Genomic DNA, 17533 nt, shown 5'->3' on the forward strand with positions numbered 1-17533 from the left:
ACGGCTGGGGATACACATGATTTATGCGTAGTTTGTTTGAGAGTGGAGCATGCAGAGTTAGCTCTTGAGGGGGTTGGCTTTGAGCATTGTGAAAAGCTTCCATTACGGACGCTCTGCTCAGACTCGTGTTCCTTGCGGCTCTGGTCCTGCTGCTGCCGAGGCGGAGGGGCGATTCAGGTCGGGGGTCTGTAGATGGGGATCTAGAGACAGGCATTTCTCTGCCCTCACCTGCTGGATTCAGTGCCTTTTCTTAGGGTCAGGAAGTATGCGCTGTGGTTTCTTCCACCCCGAGTGAGGCTCCGGTGCTGCAGTTATCCAGCTCTGAGGAGTTGGATACTGTTAGCATCGATGCAAGAGAGGTTGAGGACTCGCCACCTCACACTCCTGCATATGAGGAGCTCATGGAGGTTGTGACTCAAAACATCGACTGGCCTGCCGAGAAGAAGGACATTTGTCCTAAAAGCAAGTTGGACTTACGCTTCCTGCCCTCACGGTCGCAACCAGTCTCTTATCGTGTGTATAGCTCTCAGATATCTAACTCCAGCTATCTCTCCCCCGAGTCAGCATCGTCCCTGAAGGCCCCGGTGTTACCCACCAAGCCGGTCAGAACAACAGCAACTTTGGTGGGTAAAGCTTATTTGGCTTATACCTGCTAGGAGACCTAGATCTTGAGAGAGCTGCGCCGGGCCACAGATCATTCTCTCCAGGCCACCAAGGAGACGGCTAAATCTATCAGCCGTTCTATGGCAGCCTTGGTGCCAGTGGAGGGGCATCTTTAGTTAAACCTCTCAGGGATAAATGATAAAGATTAAAGTTTCCTCATGGACGCCCCGCTTTCACCTCCTGGCTTCTTCAACAAGTCAATACAGTCATCGAGAGGTTTCAGGAGGCAAACAAGCAGTTTCTCCCACGCCACTCTCAGGTCTCATCTTTGAGCTCGCCACCCAAGGCTCAAGACCAGGGGGTTTTCCCCCGAGGGTCAGTCCGATTCGCATGATCAAGGTAGAAGTAGCTCTAGTCCCTTCACCTTGTCATTGCGTAATGCTAACCTTCACAGGCTGGGGAGCAGTCCTAGATGGTCGCTCGACTCAAGGTCTGTGGAGAGGTCATCAGCTCTGAGGTGATGGATGTGTTTCTTTCTCTAAAGTACATCCTCTCAGACCTCAAGGGCCACCATGTTCTTGTCTGCACAAACAACACAATGGTGGTTCCCTTTATAAACCATCAGGGGGGTCTGCATTCGCATCCACTTTGCAAATGTGCACACCAGATCCTCTTGTGGGCTCAAGGAAAGCTGCTCTCCATCAGGGCTGCTTATATCCCTGGGAGCAGATGTCCTGTCGAGGCAGGGGCTGAGCCCTGAGCAATGGAGACCCCACCCCAAGGTGGTGGAGCAGATATGAAGGGTGTTCGACTAGGTGTTTGCATCTTGAGAGATGGCACACTGTCCACTGTGGTTTTCCCTCCTGCATCCAGCTGCTCTGGGTCTGTATGCTTTTCCCCCGATCACTCTGCTCCCGGAAGTTCTGGAGAAAGTTTGCCGGGACAAGGGTTGTATTACAAAGGTTCCTTCTAATGTGTCCAGATCAATTGTTCTGCAGGCCTTCTGTCCCCCTGGAAAAGAATAATCTGCTTTGCCCAGTTAGAGCACTAGATGGCTATGTCCACAGAGCTGCCCTGCGGCATAAAACCGAACAACTGTTTGTTTGTTTGTTTGTTTGTTTGTTTTTGGGTCACCCAGCAAGGGATCCCCAGCATCGAAGCTGAGGATGAGCAAGTGGATAGTTGAGACTATCTTTCTTGCGTATGAGTCGTTCGGACAACCTTCTCCTAGGTTTGGCTGCTTTTAAGGCTATTTTATCGTGAGTCGCCTTACGCTGATACGCTGAAACACTACGCAAACTCACTCGAGGCACAGAGAGAAGGAAATGAATAGTGGCATAAAGTCGTTATTTTTGTTTACTTTTTGCGCACAAAAAATATTCTCGTCGCTTGATAAACTTAAGATCGAGCCACTGATGTCACATGGACTACTTTGATGATGTCTGTATTGCCTTTCTGGACGTGAACAGTATGCCGTCCATTGACTTTCAATGGAGGAACAGAAAGCTCTCGAACAAAATCTAAAATATCTTAAACTGTGTTCCGAAGATGAACGGAGGTCTTACGGGCTTGGAACGACATGAGGGTGAGTCATTAATGACATAATTTTCATTTTTGGGTGAACTAACCCTTTAAGGTTACAGTCATAACTGAGACTATTTCCATTGATTTTATATAAGGTCTATATTTTCTATGAATATTTTCCCAAGCCCTACCGTTAAAGCATCACAGAAACATGTACAAAATGCTAGATTAAAATGAAAACATGTTTTGGCAGTGAGGACCAGTGAAATGTCATCATAATATTTCACTATATAAGTGAGGACACTCACAAAAACACACACACTCACTCTCTCTCTCTTTCTCTCTCTCTCACACACACACACACACACACACACACACACACACACACACACACACACTTATACTCTCTCTCTCTCTCTCTCTCTCTAACATACACACATTCACACACACACACACACACACACACACACACTCACACACCTTGGGCAGCATACTGTGAAGTGCTGCATTAATGTTGTATGTGCTTGTTGTGCTTGTTTCATATTGGATGGATTGATTGATGGCTGTGTTGCGTTGGGTGAGGATGAATGATCCTGTGGCGTTACAACAAAACTGCAGCCGGATTCTGTCATAAACACAGAGAGGGAGAGAGAGATGGAGGGAGAGGGAGAGAGAGAGATGGAGGGAGAGAGAGAGAGAGAGAGAGAGAGAGAGAGATGGAGAGAGAGAGAGAGAGAGATGGAGAGAGAGAGAGGCTCAAAAAGCATTTATTTACCAAAATTTTAAAAATGCAATTTTACATTATTTTTCCAGGAACAAAAAAAAAGTCAAAATGCATCTAAAATAAATTAATAATTAAATAAATAAATAAAAATAAATAAAATTAAATATACAAGTCCAAACAATCATCACTATCAATATCACAAATACACTGATTCACAGCCCATCGATGTTTAAACTTCTCCATGTCATTTACCAGTTTATGATATGTGAACTCAATTTTAATGCGAGATTTTACTAGTCCTTTTAGAATGGACACAATATCATCTGACCCAGCCCCGTTCAAACGATATTTTCTTGATAGCCAAATTGCCAATTTAGCTTTTCCAAAAATAAAATTAATTAACACATGCACCTCCCTCTTTCTTCTACTGTATTTTGGACCATAAATAAAAGAAACTGGTGTAAAAATGTCTCCTAATTTACGAGACCACTCTTCTAAAATACAAAAAACTGGTTGAAGTCTTTTGCACTTTAAAAACAAATGAAAAACTGTCTCTTGTTCCCCACAGAAAGGACAGCCCTCCCCTACCTGTGGATCAAGGTGTGCTATGTGTCTGTTTGTGGCTATAATCCCATGTACTATTCTCCACTGCAGGTCTCCAGACCTCTTCTCAATGGGAGGTTTGTACAGGGACCTCCAGCTGCCTTTGGGGGAGGCACCTGGCCCAAAGAACTCTTGCCATTTGGACTCACTAACAGTCTCTAGTGCTTTAAGATGCCATGATTTCACACACATAGTGTATATGTCCGTCTTATCAGCATTGCAAAAGTATTTCGGCTGATGAGTCTTAAAAGACAGCAAGCAACCTTCTTTCTCTTGCCATGTACCATTCTCTGGTGAAAAAAGCAACTGAGGAAAACTACAGAGATCAGTCTCTTTTTCAAAACTTTCCATTGCCAGTTTGTAATCCTGAGGCAGGGTCTCAATTATCTGAGTCAGCACATTTTTTATCAATCTGACAGATTTAATTCTCAATTTTCCAGCTAAATTCTCAGGGTTAATCCATTCCTTATTGACTCGCAAATGTCCAATCTTTAAGATGTTTGCTGCCCACATGGCTTTTCTAAGAGTGTCCGATTTAAGAACATCCACATCCAGAGCAGGATTAAAGAAAAGCGGCTCTTCATTCAGCCACAAGTTCTGAATGCCACTTCCATCCCGTGAGAACTTAAAAAGTGCCCATGCTTTAAAGAGTGATCTGTAAAAGAGACTCAGTCCAGACAAATCCAGTTTGTTAAGATCCATCAGAAACAGGTGACGGTCTAGTCCCATGTCTCCTACTCTTCTCAGGAGAGCACATGCGATCTCAGCCCAGCTCACATCCACACCATAGATTAATCTCCTTGCTGTCTGTATTCGAAAAGCCTTTAGTCTCGATTTGATGTCAATCAGCCCCTGGCCACCTTCTTGCCTTGGTAAGTATAGTACAGCAGCCTTCAGCCAATGCTGTCCCGACCAGAAGAAGTCTACTATCCGCTGCTGTATTTCTTTCACCAGCTTTTCGGGAGGTTCTAGTGTCATCATTTTGTGCCATAATGAAGAAGCAACCAGGTTGTTACATACCAGAACCCTCCCCCTATAGGACAGCTGGGGTAGCAACCAGTTCCAACGAGACAACCGGGCACACACTTTCTCCACAAGGCCCTCCCAATTTTTATCTCTATACTCCTCTATTCCTATAAAAAACCCTAAATACTTAAAACCTGTTCTCCCCCACTGTAACCCACCAGGAAGTAATGGACCTTCAGAAACCCTTCCACACCACAAAGCATCACTTTTGCTCCAGTTGACTAAAGCGGACGAGGCTTTACCATAACACTCTAAAGACTCTTTGAGTACCTGAATATCACTTTCCTCTCTGATTATAATTGTGAGATCATCAGCATATGCAGATAATTTAATAGAGTAATTCATGGTATTAACCTGTAAACCCATTAGTTCCCTTCTCAGTTTGCATAGCAATGGTTCAATTACGATACTGTACAATTGTCCTGAAATTGGGCAACCCTGTCTGATACCTCTTCTTACATTAATAGGGGTACTTAACCCACCACCCATTTTAATCATACATGTTGCTTTGGTATAAAGAAGTTTGATCATTGAAATAAAACTTTTCCCAAAACCAAAAGCATTAAGGGTATCAAACAAAAAAACATGATCAACCCTATCAAAAGCCTTTTCTTGATCTAAAGACAAAAGACCCAGATTAAGATCATTACAATTGGCATAGTCAAAAACATCCCTAATTAAATGAAGATTATCTGTAATTAGCCGATTTTTAACACAATATGACTGATCTTTATGTACAATTTCATGCAAAACTTTGTTTAACCTATTTGCTAAAACCTTCGAAAATATTTTATAATCTGTACACAAGATTGCAACCGGTCTCCAATTCTTTAGGAGTGTTAAATCACCCTTTTTCGGGAGCAAAGACAAAACAGCTCTTTGACAGCTGGTTGGAAGAATTCCTTCATGACAACATTTCTGAAACACTTTAAAAAAGTCCTGACCTACAATTGGCCAAAAAGTCTTGTAAAACTCAGCTGGTAGTCCATCCATTCCCGGACATCGGCCTGAAGATAGACCCATCACAGCTCGAGAGACTTCCTCAAAAGCGATATCATTCTCTAATGACAGCTTTTTTTCTTCAGATAAAACAGGTAAATCTCTTAACAGTTCAGTCCTGGAATATTCATCTGAGCTTTCAGCAGTATACAATTTAGAATAAAAGTCAACAGCAATTCTTCGCATCTCCAGTGGTTCTGATGTGACATGTCCATTATTGTCCTTCAGTAAAATCATTTGTTTCTGCTGACCCACTTTACGCTCTAAGTTAAAGAAATAAGAAGTGGGAGCGTCCATGTCCTTCAAATGTACATAGCGGCTTCTTATAAGAGCCCCTTTAACTTTTTCATCCAGTATTGAACTTAAAACATTTTTCTTTTCAGTCCACAAGTCTTTTAAATTAGCATCATCATTAACAGTCATATTTGTTTCAATATCAGCAATTTCTGCTTCCAACTGTTTTAATGTATTTTTCAACCGTACAGAGGAGTATGCAGTATATTTTTGAGAGAAATCTCTTATATGGGCTTTGCCAACCTCCCACCACTGAATAATATCTTCAAAATTACTCTGTTCTATTTGCCATTTCTCCCAAAAACACTCAAAATCTTCACAAAAAGACTTATCTTCTAAGAGTTTAGTATTCAGATGCCAATAATAGCTCTTATGTACACTTTTAGACATGGTAAACCCAACTGTAACAAGCTTATGATCAGAAAGAATATTGGGGATAATTTCTGTGTTAACAACTCTATTTTTCAGGTTAGAAGATATATAAAAACGGTCCAAACGTGCAGCATAAATCCTCTCATTAGTCACTTTCACCCATGTATATTGTTTTATAGAAGGGTTATTCACTCTCCACACATCTGAGAGACTGAGCTTTTTTAAAACACTAGCCAAACAGGAGGCTGACTGTGTGTGTGGTTCTTCCCCGTTTCTGTCTAGAACAAAATCTATAGTGCAGTTCCAGTCCCCTCCTACAACAATAAAAAAATCATCACTTTCTTCTTTGATTATGCTTTCTAATTTAGCAAAGAATAACTTTCTTTCCGCTCCAACATTAGAAGCATAAATATTTACAAAAAGAAAGTTTAAATGACTGATTTCAGCCTTAACAATTAAAAACCTTCCTGGTACTACTTCTTGTTTTGATACAATTTTGACATTAAATGTAGGAGAAAAAAGGACAGCTACACCAGCACTTAAATTAGTACCATGGCTAAGAATATAGTCTCCCTTCCACCATAGGCCCCAGTCAACTTCATTCTTGCAATTGCTATGAGTTTCTTGCAAAAAAGTAACACTCAAGCCTTTCAATCTAATCATTTCTGAAAGTAGTTCATTCTTTTTTCCATCCCTCATCCCATTAATATTAAGAGATCCCACCCTCAGAGTCTCCATAGAGAAAAGAGAAGAAAAGAAAAAACAGAACAAAAGAAAGGAAAAGTTTACAGCCATAGTGATTATCTAAATTTTCCCCTCGCTTTCCCTAGCTTTTTACCTAGGTTTGTTACATGCTTTTTAAGGCGGTATCTTTTTTGCTGAGTAAGTTCCTCATAGCTGCTGACCTTCCTTGCCCTCATTGCAGAAACAATAAATTTCTCCGTATCCGGGAAGTAATCACTTATCTCAACCCCTGTTTTACCTTTTGTTTGATCTAAAAAGGAATTGATTTGTTCAACACTGTACAAATCCTTCTCAGCCTCTTTAGTCATCTCAGGCCACTCATCATCTTTCATTCCATCGTCAGTGCACTGTGATAAACACTCAAACTCATCATCCATTTTCTCCTGAGAGCCAGCTACCTGTACAACGTCACTGCTCATACCTTTATCCACAGCATCACCCACATCATCATCAACACTAGCACTCACATCTTTATCAGGTAAATGACTACCTCCAGGTTGTTCCACACATCCAGCATGATTAACATTAGAATCACTCACCTCTTGCTGTCCCTCCACTTCCTCTGTAGCACCATTATCTTGTTCTTCATATCTCGGAGTTTCTACGATATCTACATGGTGTTCGCTGTTATTATCGTCAGCGCGAGATGTGGAAGCGCGCACTTCGGGGTTTTTTTTCGGACATGAAAAGCGCTTATGGCCCAAGTCTCCACACTCAAAGCATCTCAAACTTTCCGAGCTAGCATAAACCATAAAAGAGCTCTCTCCGTGAGTTACACGGAAAGAAGCCTCCAGTGTTCTCTCCGGAGAGCTGAGAAACATATAAACCATACGTCTAAAAGAAAGCACGTGCTTTAAAGCGGTGTCTTTACATCCCAGAGGTACCGCTTTAATAGGGCTCGCAATCTTACCGAATCTTAACAGTTCTTTAACAATGGCTTCGTTTGAAATGAACGGAGGTGCATTAGAGACTATAACTTTAGTTGCTGGAGCGGATAGCGGGGTTACTGGTACAAACGACTCTTTTACCCATATTCCACTCACAGTCAACTCATTAACAAGTGCTTCAGTTTTTAAAAACACAACCACCGCTTTATTCATTCTGGAGGCCGAAACGATGTTATCGAACCCTATTTTATCGCCAATAATCAACAACATTTCCTCCACGGTCACCCCGGGCTCAGGTACACACCTGCAGCCATTCCTGAGGGACAGGTTAGACGTGCCCTGCGTGTTGGCAGTCGCCATGCCAGCGGCTACCAACCACGCACGCACACAGAGAAAACTTTTTGCCTCCCTACCCTATTAGCGGACGAATCTAGCGAGGGGAAAAGAAAAGAGAAAGAAAGAAAGAAAAATAATGATAATTTGAAAAGAAGAAAACAAAAAGAAAAGAAAGAAAAACGCCCTCAACAGCAGCGCTCTCAACTCGCTCCGCACGTTCACCCCCAACAATCACACCGGAAGTGAGAGAGAGAGAGAGAGAGAGAGAGAGAGAGAGAGAGAGAGAGAGAGAGAGAGAGAGAGAGAGAGAGAGAGAATTTAAAAATAAAAAGTTTATGAGGACTCGTTTTACACGAGCGTTAAGCTGTCACTATACCTTTTGATCAGTTTACATACATATGACACACATCTAATTTAATAACCTGTTAATCAGCAAATAACGTATAGCATAACTGGATTGGAGATTAAAGGGGTGGTTGAATATGATTTGACTTTTCTAACTTTAGTGAGTGTGTAATGTTGCTGTTTGAGCATAAACAACATCTGCAAAGTTACAACGCTCAAAGTTCAAAGCAAAGGGAGATATTTGCTTTTACAGAAATCACTTTTTAAGGACTACAACAAACGGCTGGTAGAGACTACACCACATTCCTCCCGGGTTAGTGACATCACCAACCCTAGAATTTACATAAACCCCGCCCCCTGAACACGATTTATAGATTATCAAGACAGAATATGCTAATCAATGACTAGAAGATAACTACACATAAGCTTCATAAATTCATCAACTAACCATTCAGAAATGTTGTCACTTCTTCTCGAGTCTCTCCATCTTTCTGACTCTGGATTGAACATAAAAGGCTAAAAGTTTTTTAAATGTTCAGTGTGTGTGTGTGTGTGTGTGTGTGTGTGTGTGTGAGGTAAAAGGACACAAGCTCTTGACGCTCCGCCCCCTGTGCCGGGAGGAGCAGCTCATTTGCATTTAAAGGAACAGACACAAAACGAGGCGTTTTTGCTCCCCCTCAAAAAGTGACAACTTTAACATGCTATATAAAAATATCTGTGGGGTATTTAGAGCTAAAACTTCACACACACACTCTGGGGACATCAGAGACTTATTTTACTTCTTGTGAAAAGGGCATTACACCACCCCTTTAAATTACACACCTGTTTATGTCCTGTTCAGTCGTGTTCGGTTTGTAAGGGCAGTTTAAGAAATCGGAGAGTTCCTGGGTAAAACTCTTCATGTCTATCCTATAGAAAGAAACACATGAGATGTTTGAAAACCATCATTCTCATTATTTACTCCCTCAGACGCAGGGGCAGATTAATATTATATCACCCCTTCCTAAGTCAGTTTTGCCGCATGTCAAGAACAGGGACAAAGCACAACGCCATTGGATCAGAGCACTGTCAATCACTGCCTTACACTGCTCATTGTTGTCTGTAAATTTGATAATGCCAATATAGTTACTTGAATCTGAATTTGTCAATCGCTGATTGATCTGCGATGCAGAGTTTTTCCATCTGGAGGAGAGACCACAGACCAGATCTCATCGCAATGTTCAATGGTTCTGATTGCTCTTGTGTGGCTGATCAAGCTATTATATATAGCTAGTGTGAGTAACAAAATGCTTTCTCTGTGTCCAGATTTGACTGTAACAATAATGCAAACATTGAAAAAGTAGTCTTTAATAATGTCAAAATATTTATACAAATGCAAAACCTAATACAACTAAAGTATTATTATTATAACTGAAAATAATGTTTCCAGCAACTATGGATTACACAGCCAGGTTTATATATTTATATGGTTATACAGCCATCTAGTGGTTACACTATGGTATTACAGATGATAAATGGTGCATAATTTAGAGGTAAATATTTTGTACCGTAAAATCCTCTTATATAGCCAGTATTTATTTGTTTTCCCAGAGATTCTCATCTGAATACCCATTATTAGTGATATTTATTTTATCACTAATATTTATTTGTGTGGAGGGGGGTGTCTTTTGATCTTTGTGACTCACAGTCTGAACTACATTAACTGGACCACAGGTCTATAGATTGGGTGAATTGCATGTGTATGTTGGCACACAAAGCTAAGTATATAGTTAATGATAAACTTCACATTTAAAGCAAATATAATAAAGATTCAAATGTTTGCAGAGGCGTGTAAGTGAAATGCATTTCAGCTGATGATGAACACATAGCACAGTGTCTGCCAGGATGAAAAAAAAAGATAGATAAAAGATAACGCTTCATTGTTTACATTTGAAGGGTAATAGTCAAATGACACTTCCTCAATTGCAAGACTGTCAATGATTTTAGTTCAAAGTAGTCGAATTAAATCAAGTTTTTCAGTAATTTAAGAATATCTAATGTGATACAATTTGGTGTAAAAAAAGCACAGTGTTTTTAGAGAGCAACAATGAAACACTTCCATCAAAGCATTACAGTTTTCCACGTGAAATAGTTAAGAGTTTTCTAATCTGTTTCACAATACGCCGCATTTGAGTTACAATTATATTTGCAGTAGGCCTATACAAGTACTGAATTTACATGATTTTTAAAACTAACTACTTTTATGATTTCTTTTCTCACAAAATGTTTTTTTTTTTTTTTTTTTTAACGTCATCTGCTGAGTATCGGACAATTAAACGAGTTTATACTCGGAAGTCAGAAATTGCACATATATTTCTGTACAGAATGTACAGAATCGAGCAGCGTGAATGTTCCTTTAAGAAGGTAATTCTCTGAATCATCAGGATCGCTGGTTGATCTTCATTCTCACGCACCTTTTGGCCGGTTTGATAACGGAAAACTTGCGTCTGAGGTTTGCGCAGCGCAGCTTCTGAAGTGCCTCTGTCATCGCATCTCTGAAAGAAAAAGAGCATAAAATAAATTGTCTTGTGCACTAAACCAGAGCCTTCATCAAACATATTCAGTGCTGTGAAAAAGTATTTGCCCCCTTCCTGATTTTTTTTTTTTTTTTTTTCACATGTGTGTCACACTTTTAATTATTCAGATTACAAAACAAATTTTAAATATTACTGAAACAAGCAACATAACTTACCAGTTTTGGAAATGTTGTTTTGAATTTATTGCACCAGTGTGTAAGACTATGTTGTAGTGTGTGTGTTTGTGAGGGCTTGTGTGTGATATCTCAGGGCAAAGTTTGGTTTTTCAGCAAGAGTGAATGGTTTTGAGTGTAGAGCTTCATTTTGACCTGAAAATATGATGTTTGGGGAATTGGGTGAGACGTTATGGATTTGTGTTTACAGTTTTGAGAATATGAGGCATAGTTTCAAGAAATGTGTTTAAGCATTCGAGAAAACCTGTAACTGAGGGAGCGTGGCCTGCAGTTCTTTAGATTACGTGCCCCCTTAATCATATGGTCATTCAGCAAACTTACTATTGAGAGCAAAAAAACGTATTCACATATTCCATAACGAAACATCTTCAGCAGCATTTAGCTCACAGGAGCACTATCTCTGTAACTTCAGAAATATGAATTGGAAATTAGTCGGAGCGGCCACGGCCTTATATAGTGTCGAATTTTCATATTAATTTGACTTCTAAAAATACTGTTTCCACGTAAAAAAAAAGAAATAAGGCACTTTTTCTCAGAACTGCGTGATATAAACTCAAAATTGCAAGTTATAAGAGTTGCGTGAAGAGATGCGTTTACAGATTTATTAAACTCCTTTGGGGTCAAGCAAAACGTAACTGGTCCCACTCATCGTCTTAATCATACGCTAGATTTAATTATATCACATGGAACCGATCCAACCGATATAGATATTATACCGCAAAGTGATGAAGTCACTGACCATTACATGGTCACTTGCATACTACGTACCGCTGAAATTTGTCATGTTGCGCCGCGTTATCGACCAGGCAGAACAATCCTTCCAACAACTATAGATCATTTCTCAAATAGCTTACCTGATCTATCTCAGCTGCTCAGTGAACCCAAACAAACAGATGAACTAGAGGAAATGACTAGCACTATGAGCACCATTTTCTCTAGTACATTAGACATCGTTGCACCAATTAGATTAAAAAAGGTTAGAGAGAAAACTAAAGCACCATGGTACAACAGTGTTACGCATGTTCTAAAGAGAGAAACTCGTAATTTAGAGCGTAAATGGAAACAAACTAATTTAGAGGTCTTTAGAATCGCATGGAAAGACAGTATGTCACGTTATAAAAAGGCCCTAAAAGAGGCCAGAGCTGAGCATCTCCGCAAACTAATAGAAAACAACCAAAATAATCCTAGGTTTTTATTTAACACCGTCGCTAGACTAACAAATAAACAGACGTTACCGGAGCAAAATATTCCATTACAGTGTAGTAGTAATGATTTTATGAATTTCTTCACTGAGAAAATAGAAAGCATCAGAAACACAATTGTAAATGTACAATCTTTAATGATGTCTTATGATTCAGCCTCAACTATCACCCCGCAAGAACAATTACAGCGCTTTGCAACTATAGGACAGGAAGAGTTAAATAAACTTATCACTTCATCTAAAACAACAACATGTTTATTAGATCCAATACCAACTAAACTACTGAAACAAGTGTTACCTGTAGTGGAAGAGCCTCTTCTCAATATTATTAACTCGTCTTTATCCTTAGGTCATGTTCCAAGAATATTCAAGTTGGCAGTTATAAAACCTCTTATTAAGAAACCACAATTAGATCATAATAACCTAGCAAATTACAGACCCATTTCAAATCTTCTATTTATGTCTAAAATACTAGAAAAAGTTGTGTCCGCTCAACTGTGCTCTTTCTTGCAAGAAAATGATATCTATGAAAAGTTTCAGTCTGGATTCAGGCCGCACCATAGCACTGAAACTGCGCTCGTTAAAATCACAAATGATTTACTTTTAGCTTCTGACCAAGGCTATATCTCAATACTAGTTTTACTTGATCTTAGTGCTGCGTTCGATACTATAGATCACACAATACTCTTAGACCGACTACAAAACTACACTTTTGTTCAGGGACAGGCATTAAGCTGGTTAAGATCATACTTATCTGACCGTTACCATTTTGTCTGCGTAAATGGGGAAAAATCGAAGATAACGTCAGTGAACTACGGTGTACCGCAAGGATCTGTGTTAGGCCCTCTGCTATTCTCAATATATATGCTGCCACTTGGTAATATTATAAGAAAACATGGAATTAATTTCCACTGTTATGCTGATGACACTCAATTATATATTTCATCACGACCAGATGAAAACGCTAAATTATCTAAATTAACAGAGTGTGTTAAAGATATAAAATACTGGATGACATGTAATTTTCTGCTATTAAATTCAGATAAAACGGAGGTATTACTTATTAGTCCAAAAAACTGCCCACAAAACCTCTTACAATACAACTTTAATTTAGAAGGGTGTCCTGTTACTTTATCCTCTACAGTAAAAGACCTGGGTGTTATATTAGACCGCAACTTGTCTTTTGAAAATCATATTTCATATGTTACAAGAACAGCCTTTTTCCACCTTAGAAACATTGCTAAGCTACGTAATATGCTATCTGTTTCTGATGCAGAAAAGTTAGTTCATGCGTTCATGACATCGAGACTAGATTACTGTAATGCTTTATTAGCTGGTTGTCCTGCATCCTCAATAAACAAGCTACAGTTAGTCCAAAATGCCGCCGCTAGAGTTCTTACTAGATCAAGAAAATATGATCATATAACACCAATTCTGTCGTCTCTACATTGGTTACCTATAAAGTTCTGTATTAATTACAAGGTATTGCTACTGACCTATAAAGCCCTAAATGGTTTAGCTCCCGTGTATTTAACGGAACTTCTATCGCCCTACAATCCATCGCGCTCTTTAAGATCACTAAATTCGAGGCTTCTGGTCATTCCTAGGATATCTAAGTCCACTAAAGGAGGGAGAGCGTTTTCACATTTAGCTCCTAAACTCTGGAATGGCCTTCCTGATATTGTTCGAGGCTCAGACTCGCTGTCCCAGTTTAAAACTAGATTAAAGACGCATCTCTTCAGCCAGGCATTCACATAATACTTACATTTTATACTACAGTTGAATCAGATTGAATGCATTAATATTGCGAACAGCAGCTACGCTAATTATTTCCCATATGCTTTTCTGTTGTTATCTCGGGACGCTAGTCCCGAGGTAAATACAGATCGTCAGCTCCAGTTTGTATCCAGCCTCTCATGGAAACTACAGATTCTCCAACACCCGTGCAGAGACGACTCGGCGCCTGTGAAGAGACGACTCGACGCTGGCGATGTTTATGCCCTAAATCAATACATGATTAACTAACTGTATTTCTCAATGTACATTTCTGAAATGCACTTTCTGTAAAGCTGCTTTGAAACAATATGTATTGTGAAAAGCGCTATACAAATAAATTTGAATTGAATTGAATATAAAATCGCATTTGCGTGTTTGTAAAGTCAGAATTGTGATATAAACTCGCAATTGTGAGAAATTTGTCAGAATTGTGGGATAAAAAGTCGCATTTATCTTTTAATAAAAAAATAAATAAAAATTCTGTGACGAAAACAAGCTTATGCTTCCTGATTGCTTTTAGAGGGAAAAGCTGTCCATAAACGCTGGTCTAGGATCAGTTTGCTCCATAATAAAATAATATTGGCGAAACTCTGCCCAAGTAGCAGTGCTTCTCCTTCTGAGAATATAGTTCCCAGTATGTGTACGGTTAGAAGACGGCTGTGTCTCATGTGACCTTGTTACAAATCACAACATGTAATTAAAGCTGCAAGCAGCGATGAAAAGGGCCCTCGCACCCCTGCCACCGCCACCCGGCACCTTTAGGAAATGCCTTAAGATTACACTCACCAAATTTGAAGAGGATCAGATCAAAACTGTAGGCGGAGTTTGTTAAAGTACAACATCAGGAAATGGCAAAAACTGCCCAAAATCTGAGAGGAAGTTCAAAATAGCTGACTTCCTGTTGTGTTTAGGGCTACGCTCCAAGAGACTTTTTTGTAGGTATTGGGTCTTTACATGTATGTACCGAATTTCATGCCTGTACGTGAAACGTCGAGCCGGGGCAAAATGTAGGGGCAATAAGTAAGCCATTTTGCCCCACCCAATTTTGAAAACCACATCACACGTAAATTTTCACCACTTCTGAAGCGTGTGCAAAGTTTCATGATTTTTCGAGCACGTTTTGTATTTGCCACACTTCCTGCTACTAGCAGGTGGCGCTATTGCTATAACCATAATGAGCATGGTCATGTGTTCAGGACAGGACTCTTATCAAACATGTGAAGTTTGGGGCAGATTGGAAATTGTATGCCTGAGTTACTGCAGGCTGTCTGTGGTTGCCTAGCAACATCGGAACTGCAAGCAACATTAGTATTGAACTTATCTGATCATGCATACATCACCAAAAGGCCGAAATTGAGTGAACGTTTGTCAGGCTGCCGAGGGCACACCCTTCGACGAAAACTCAAGATCTTCGCAATTTAACGTCGCAAAGGCCTTCAGATTACACTCACCAAATTTGAAGAGGATCAGATCAAATCTGTAGGAGGAGTTCGTTAAAGTACAACATCAGGAAATTACGAAAAATGCCCAAAATCTAGGAGGAAGTTCAAAATAGCTCACTTCCTGTTATGTTTAGGGCTATGCTCCAAGAGACTTTTTTGTAGGTATTGGGTCATTACATGTATGTACCAAATTTCATACCTGTGCGTGAAACGTAGAGCCGGGGCAAAATGTGGGGGCAATAATTTACTGAATTTGCCCCACCCAATTTTGAAAACCATATCACACATAAATTTTCACCACTTCTGAAGCGTGTGCAAAGTTTCATGAGTTTTCGAGCATGTTTAGGCCCTCTAAAAAGCGATTCACTTTGGAGAAGAAGAAGAAGAAGAAGAAGAAGAATAAACGGAGCAAAAACAATAGGGTCCTCTCACCATCGGTGCTCGGGCCCTAAATAGGAGAATGTTGGCGTTATTTTGTCTCTTATTGGGAGCAGTATGCTAGCTGGAGTCGTTTACCTCCAGTCTTTGTGCTAAGCTAGGCTAGCGGTGTGAGCGTCAGACAGAGTTACGGCACGCACAGAGATGAGAAGGGTGTGTGTGGACTTATCTAACTCTGGGGGATACGGTGAATAAGATAAAGCCCCAAAAAGTCGGCGTGCTCCTTTAAAAACTGCATTATCTTTGTGTAATGTTAAAATTGGTTTGATGATCTGAATCATTTAAGTTTGACAAACATGCAAAAAATCTAATTTAGGAAGGGGGGCAAATAATTATTCACAGCACTGTATATCAGTATCGAAGTATATCCATCACAGGATCTTAAATCATCTTGTCTAAATCACTAGCACGTCTACTAATACAGTACATCATGGAAAATAGAAACATTAAATTCTTTTTTCTTTTTATTTTTTTTATTCAATGTCTTAGACTTATTTCTTCAAAAGCAAGTAATGATTAGATTTCAATTTTCATGAGAAAAATCCATTCGCACTCACAGAAATATCCAGATACGAGCGAGTCTTCAAGTATTGAGTGTGCGCACTCACCTGGATGAGTGTGTGTCGCGTGTGTAGTAGAACATCACACACACACTCTGAGAGATGACCAGGACCATCAGAAGCCTGAAGATCCACTGGAGAAACACCACTGCCATCAGAAGAACGATGTTGGAGCCAGTGTGTGTGTGTGACTGAGATGGAGAGATTAAAAATGACACACACACACACACACACCCATGCACACCTGTTCTTAGCTCCGCCTCTCTCACTTTAAAGGCTTCCTCACTCCATAAATGTGATAAAGTGATATCTTGCAGTGATGATGATGTGTCTTGTTTGATGAAGCACAATCTACAAGTACATTTCAATCTCATCCCGTCTCTGTAAACAAACACTTTATTACATCTATTAGTCACTCAGGTCTTAATCTGATGTCCCTGACTGAGACAAACCTCCCCAAATTTAATCCTTTACCATCTCTGTGTGACAACAGCTCCTTTGAAGCACATGCAATTACTCTCACCAGCACTATTAAAATCCATGTTGTAGTTGTGTGTCGACCGTGAGGTCAGCTTGGTAACTTCTTGGAGGAGTTTGATGTGTTTCTGTCATCATTCCCTGAGGATGGTAGTTCTGGGAGACTTCAACATCCAACTAGAAAAACTGCTGGTTTCCACACACTTTGCTTTGATCGTTAAAATATTGTGCCATTGACTTTAGACCAGGTTTCAGTTGGTCAATGGCGCACAAATGGGCGTAAATGCATTTGCTATTTAAACAACGTGGCGCAGGAAAAACACACTTGCGTCGCGCTTGCCGCTGCATTGCGCCGGGTGTAAGATGGGGCCCTAAGACTACATTGCGTTCTGTTAAACATTGAACAAATGTTATCTTATCTTCCAGATTAGAT

At 40.0% G+C, this 17533-nt stretch overlaps 1 protein-coding gene across 1 annotated transcript in view; it reads right to left on the reverse strand.

Annotated features, from left to right (window-relative positions):
• Nucleotides 1-16807, reverse strand: part of st8sia7.2 (ST8 alpha-N-acetyl-neuraminide alpha-2,8-sialyltransferase 7.2) — a 57132-nt gene extending 40325 nt beyond the window's left edge. The window contains exon 1 of the mRNA XM_079848324.1: nt 16672-16807. Coding sequence (XP_079704450.1) covers nt 16672-16778 — 107 coding nt within the window. The 5' untranslated portion in view covers nt 16779-16807. The remainder of the gene's footprint in view (nt 1-16671) is intronic.
• Nucleotides 16808-17533: the final 726 nt, after the last annotated feature.

Source organism: Squalius cephalus, assembly GCF_949319135.1.
Source record: "Squalius cephalus genome assembly, chromosome: 18".
NCBI lineage: Eukaryota > Metazoa > Chordata > Actinopteri > Cypriniformes > Leuciscidae > Squalius > Squalius cephalus.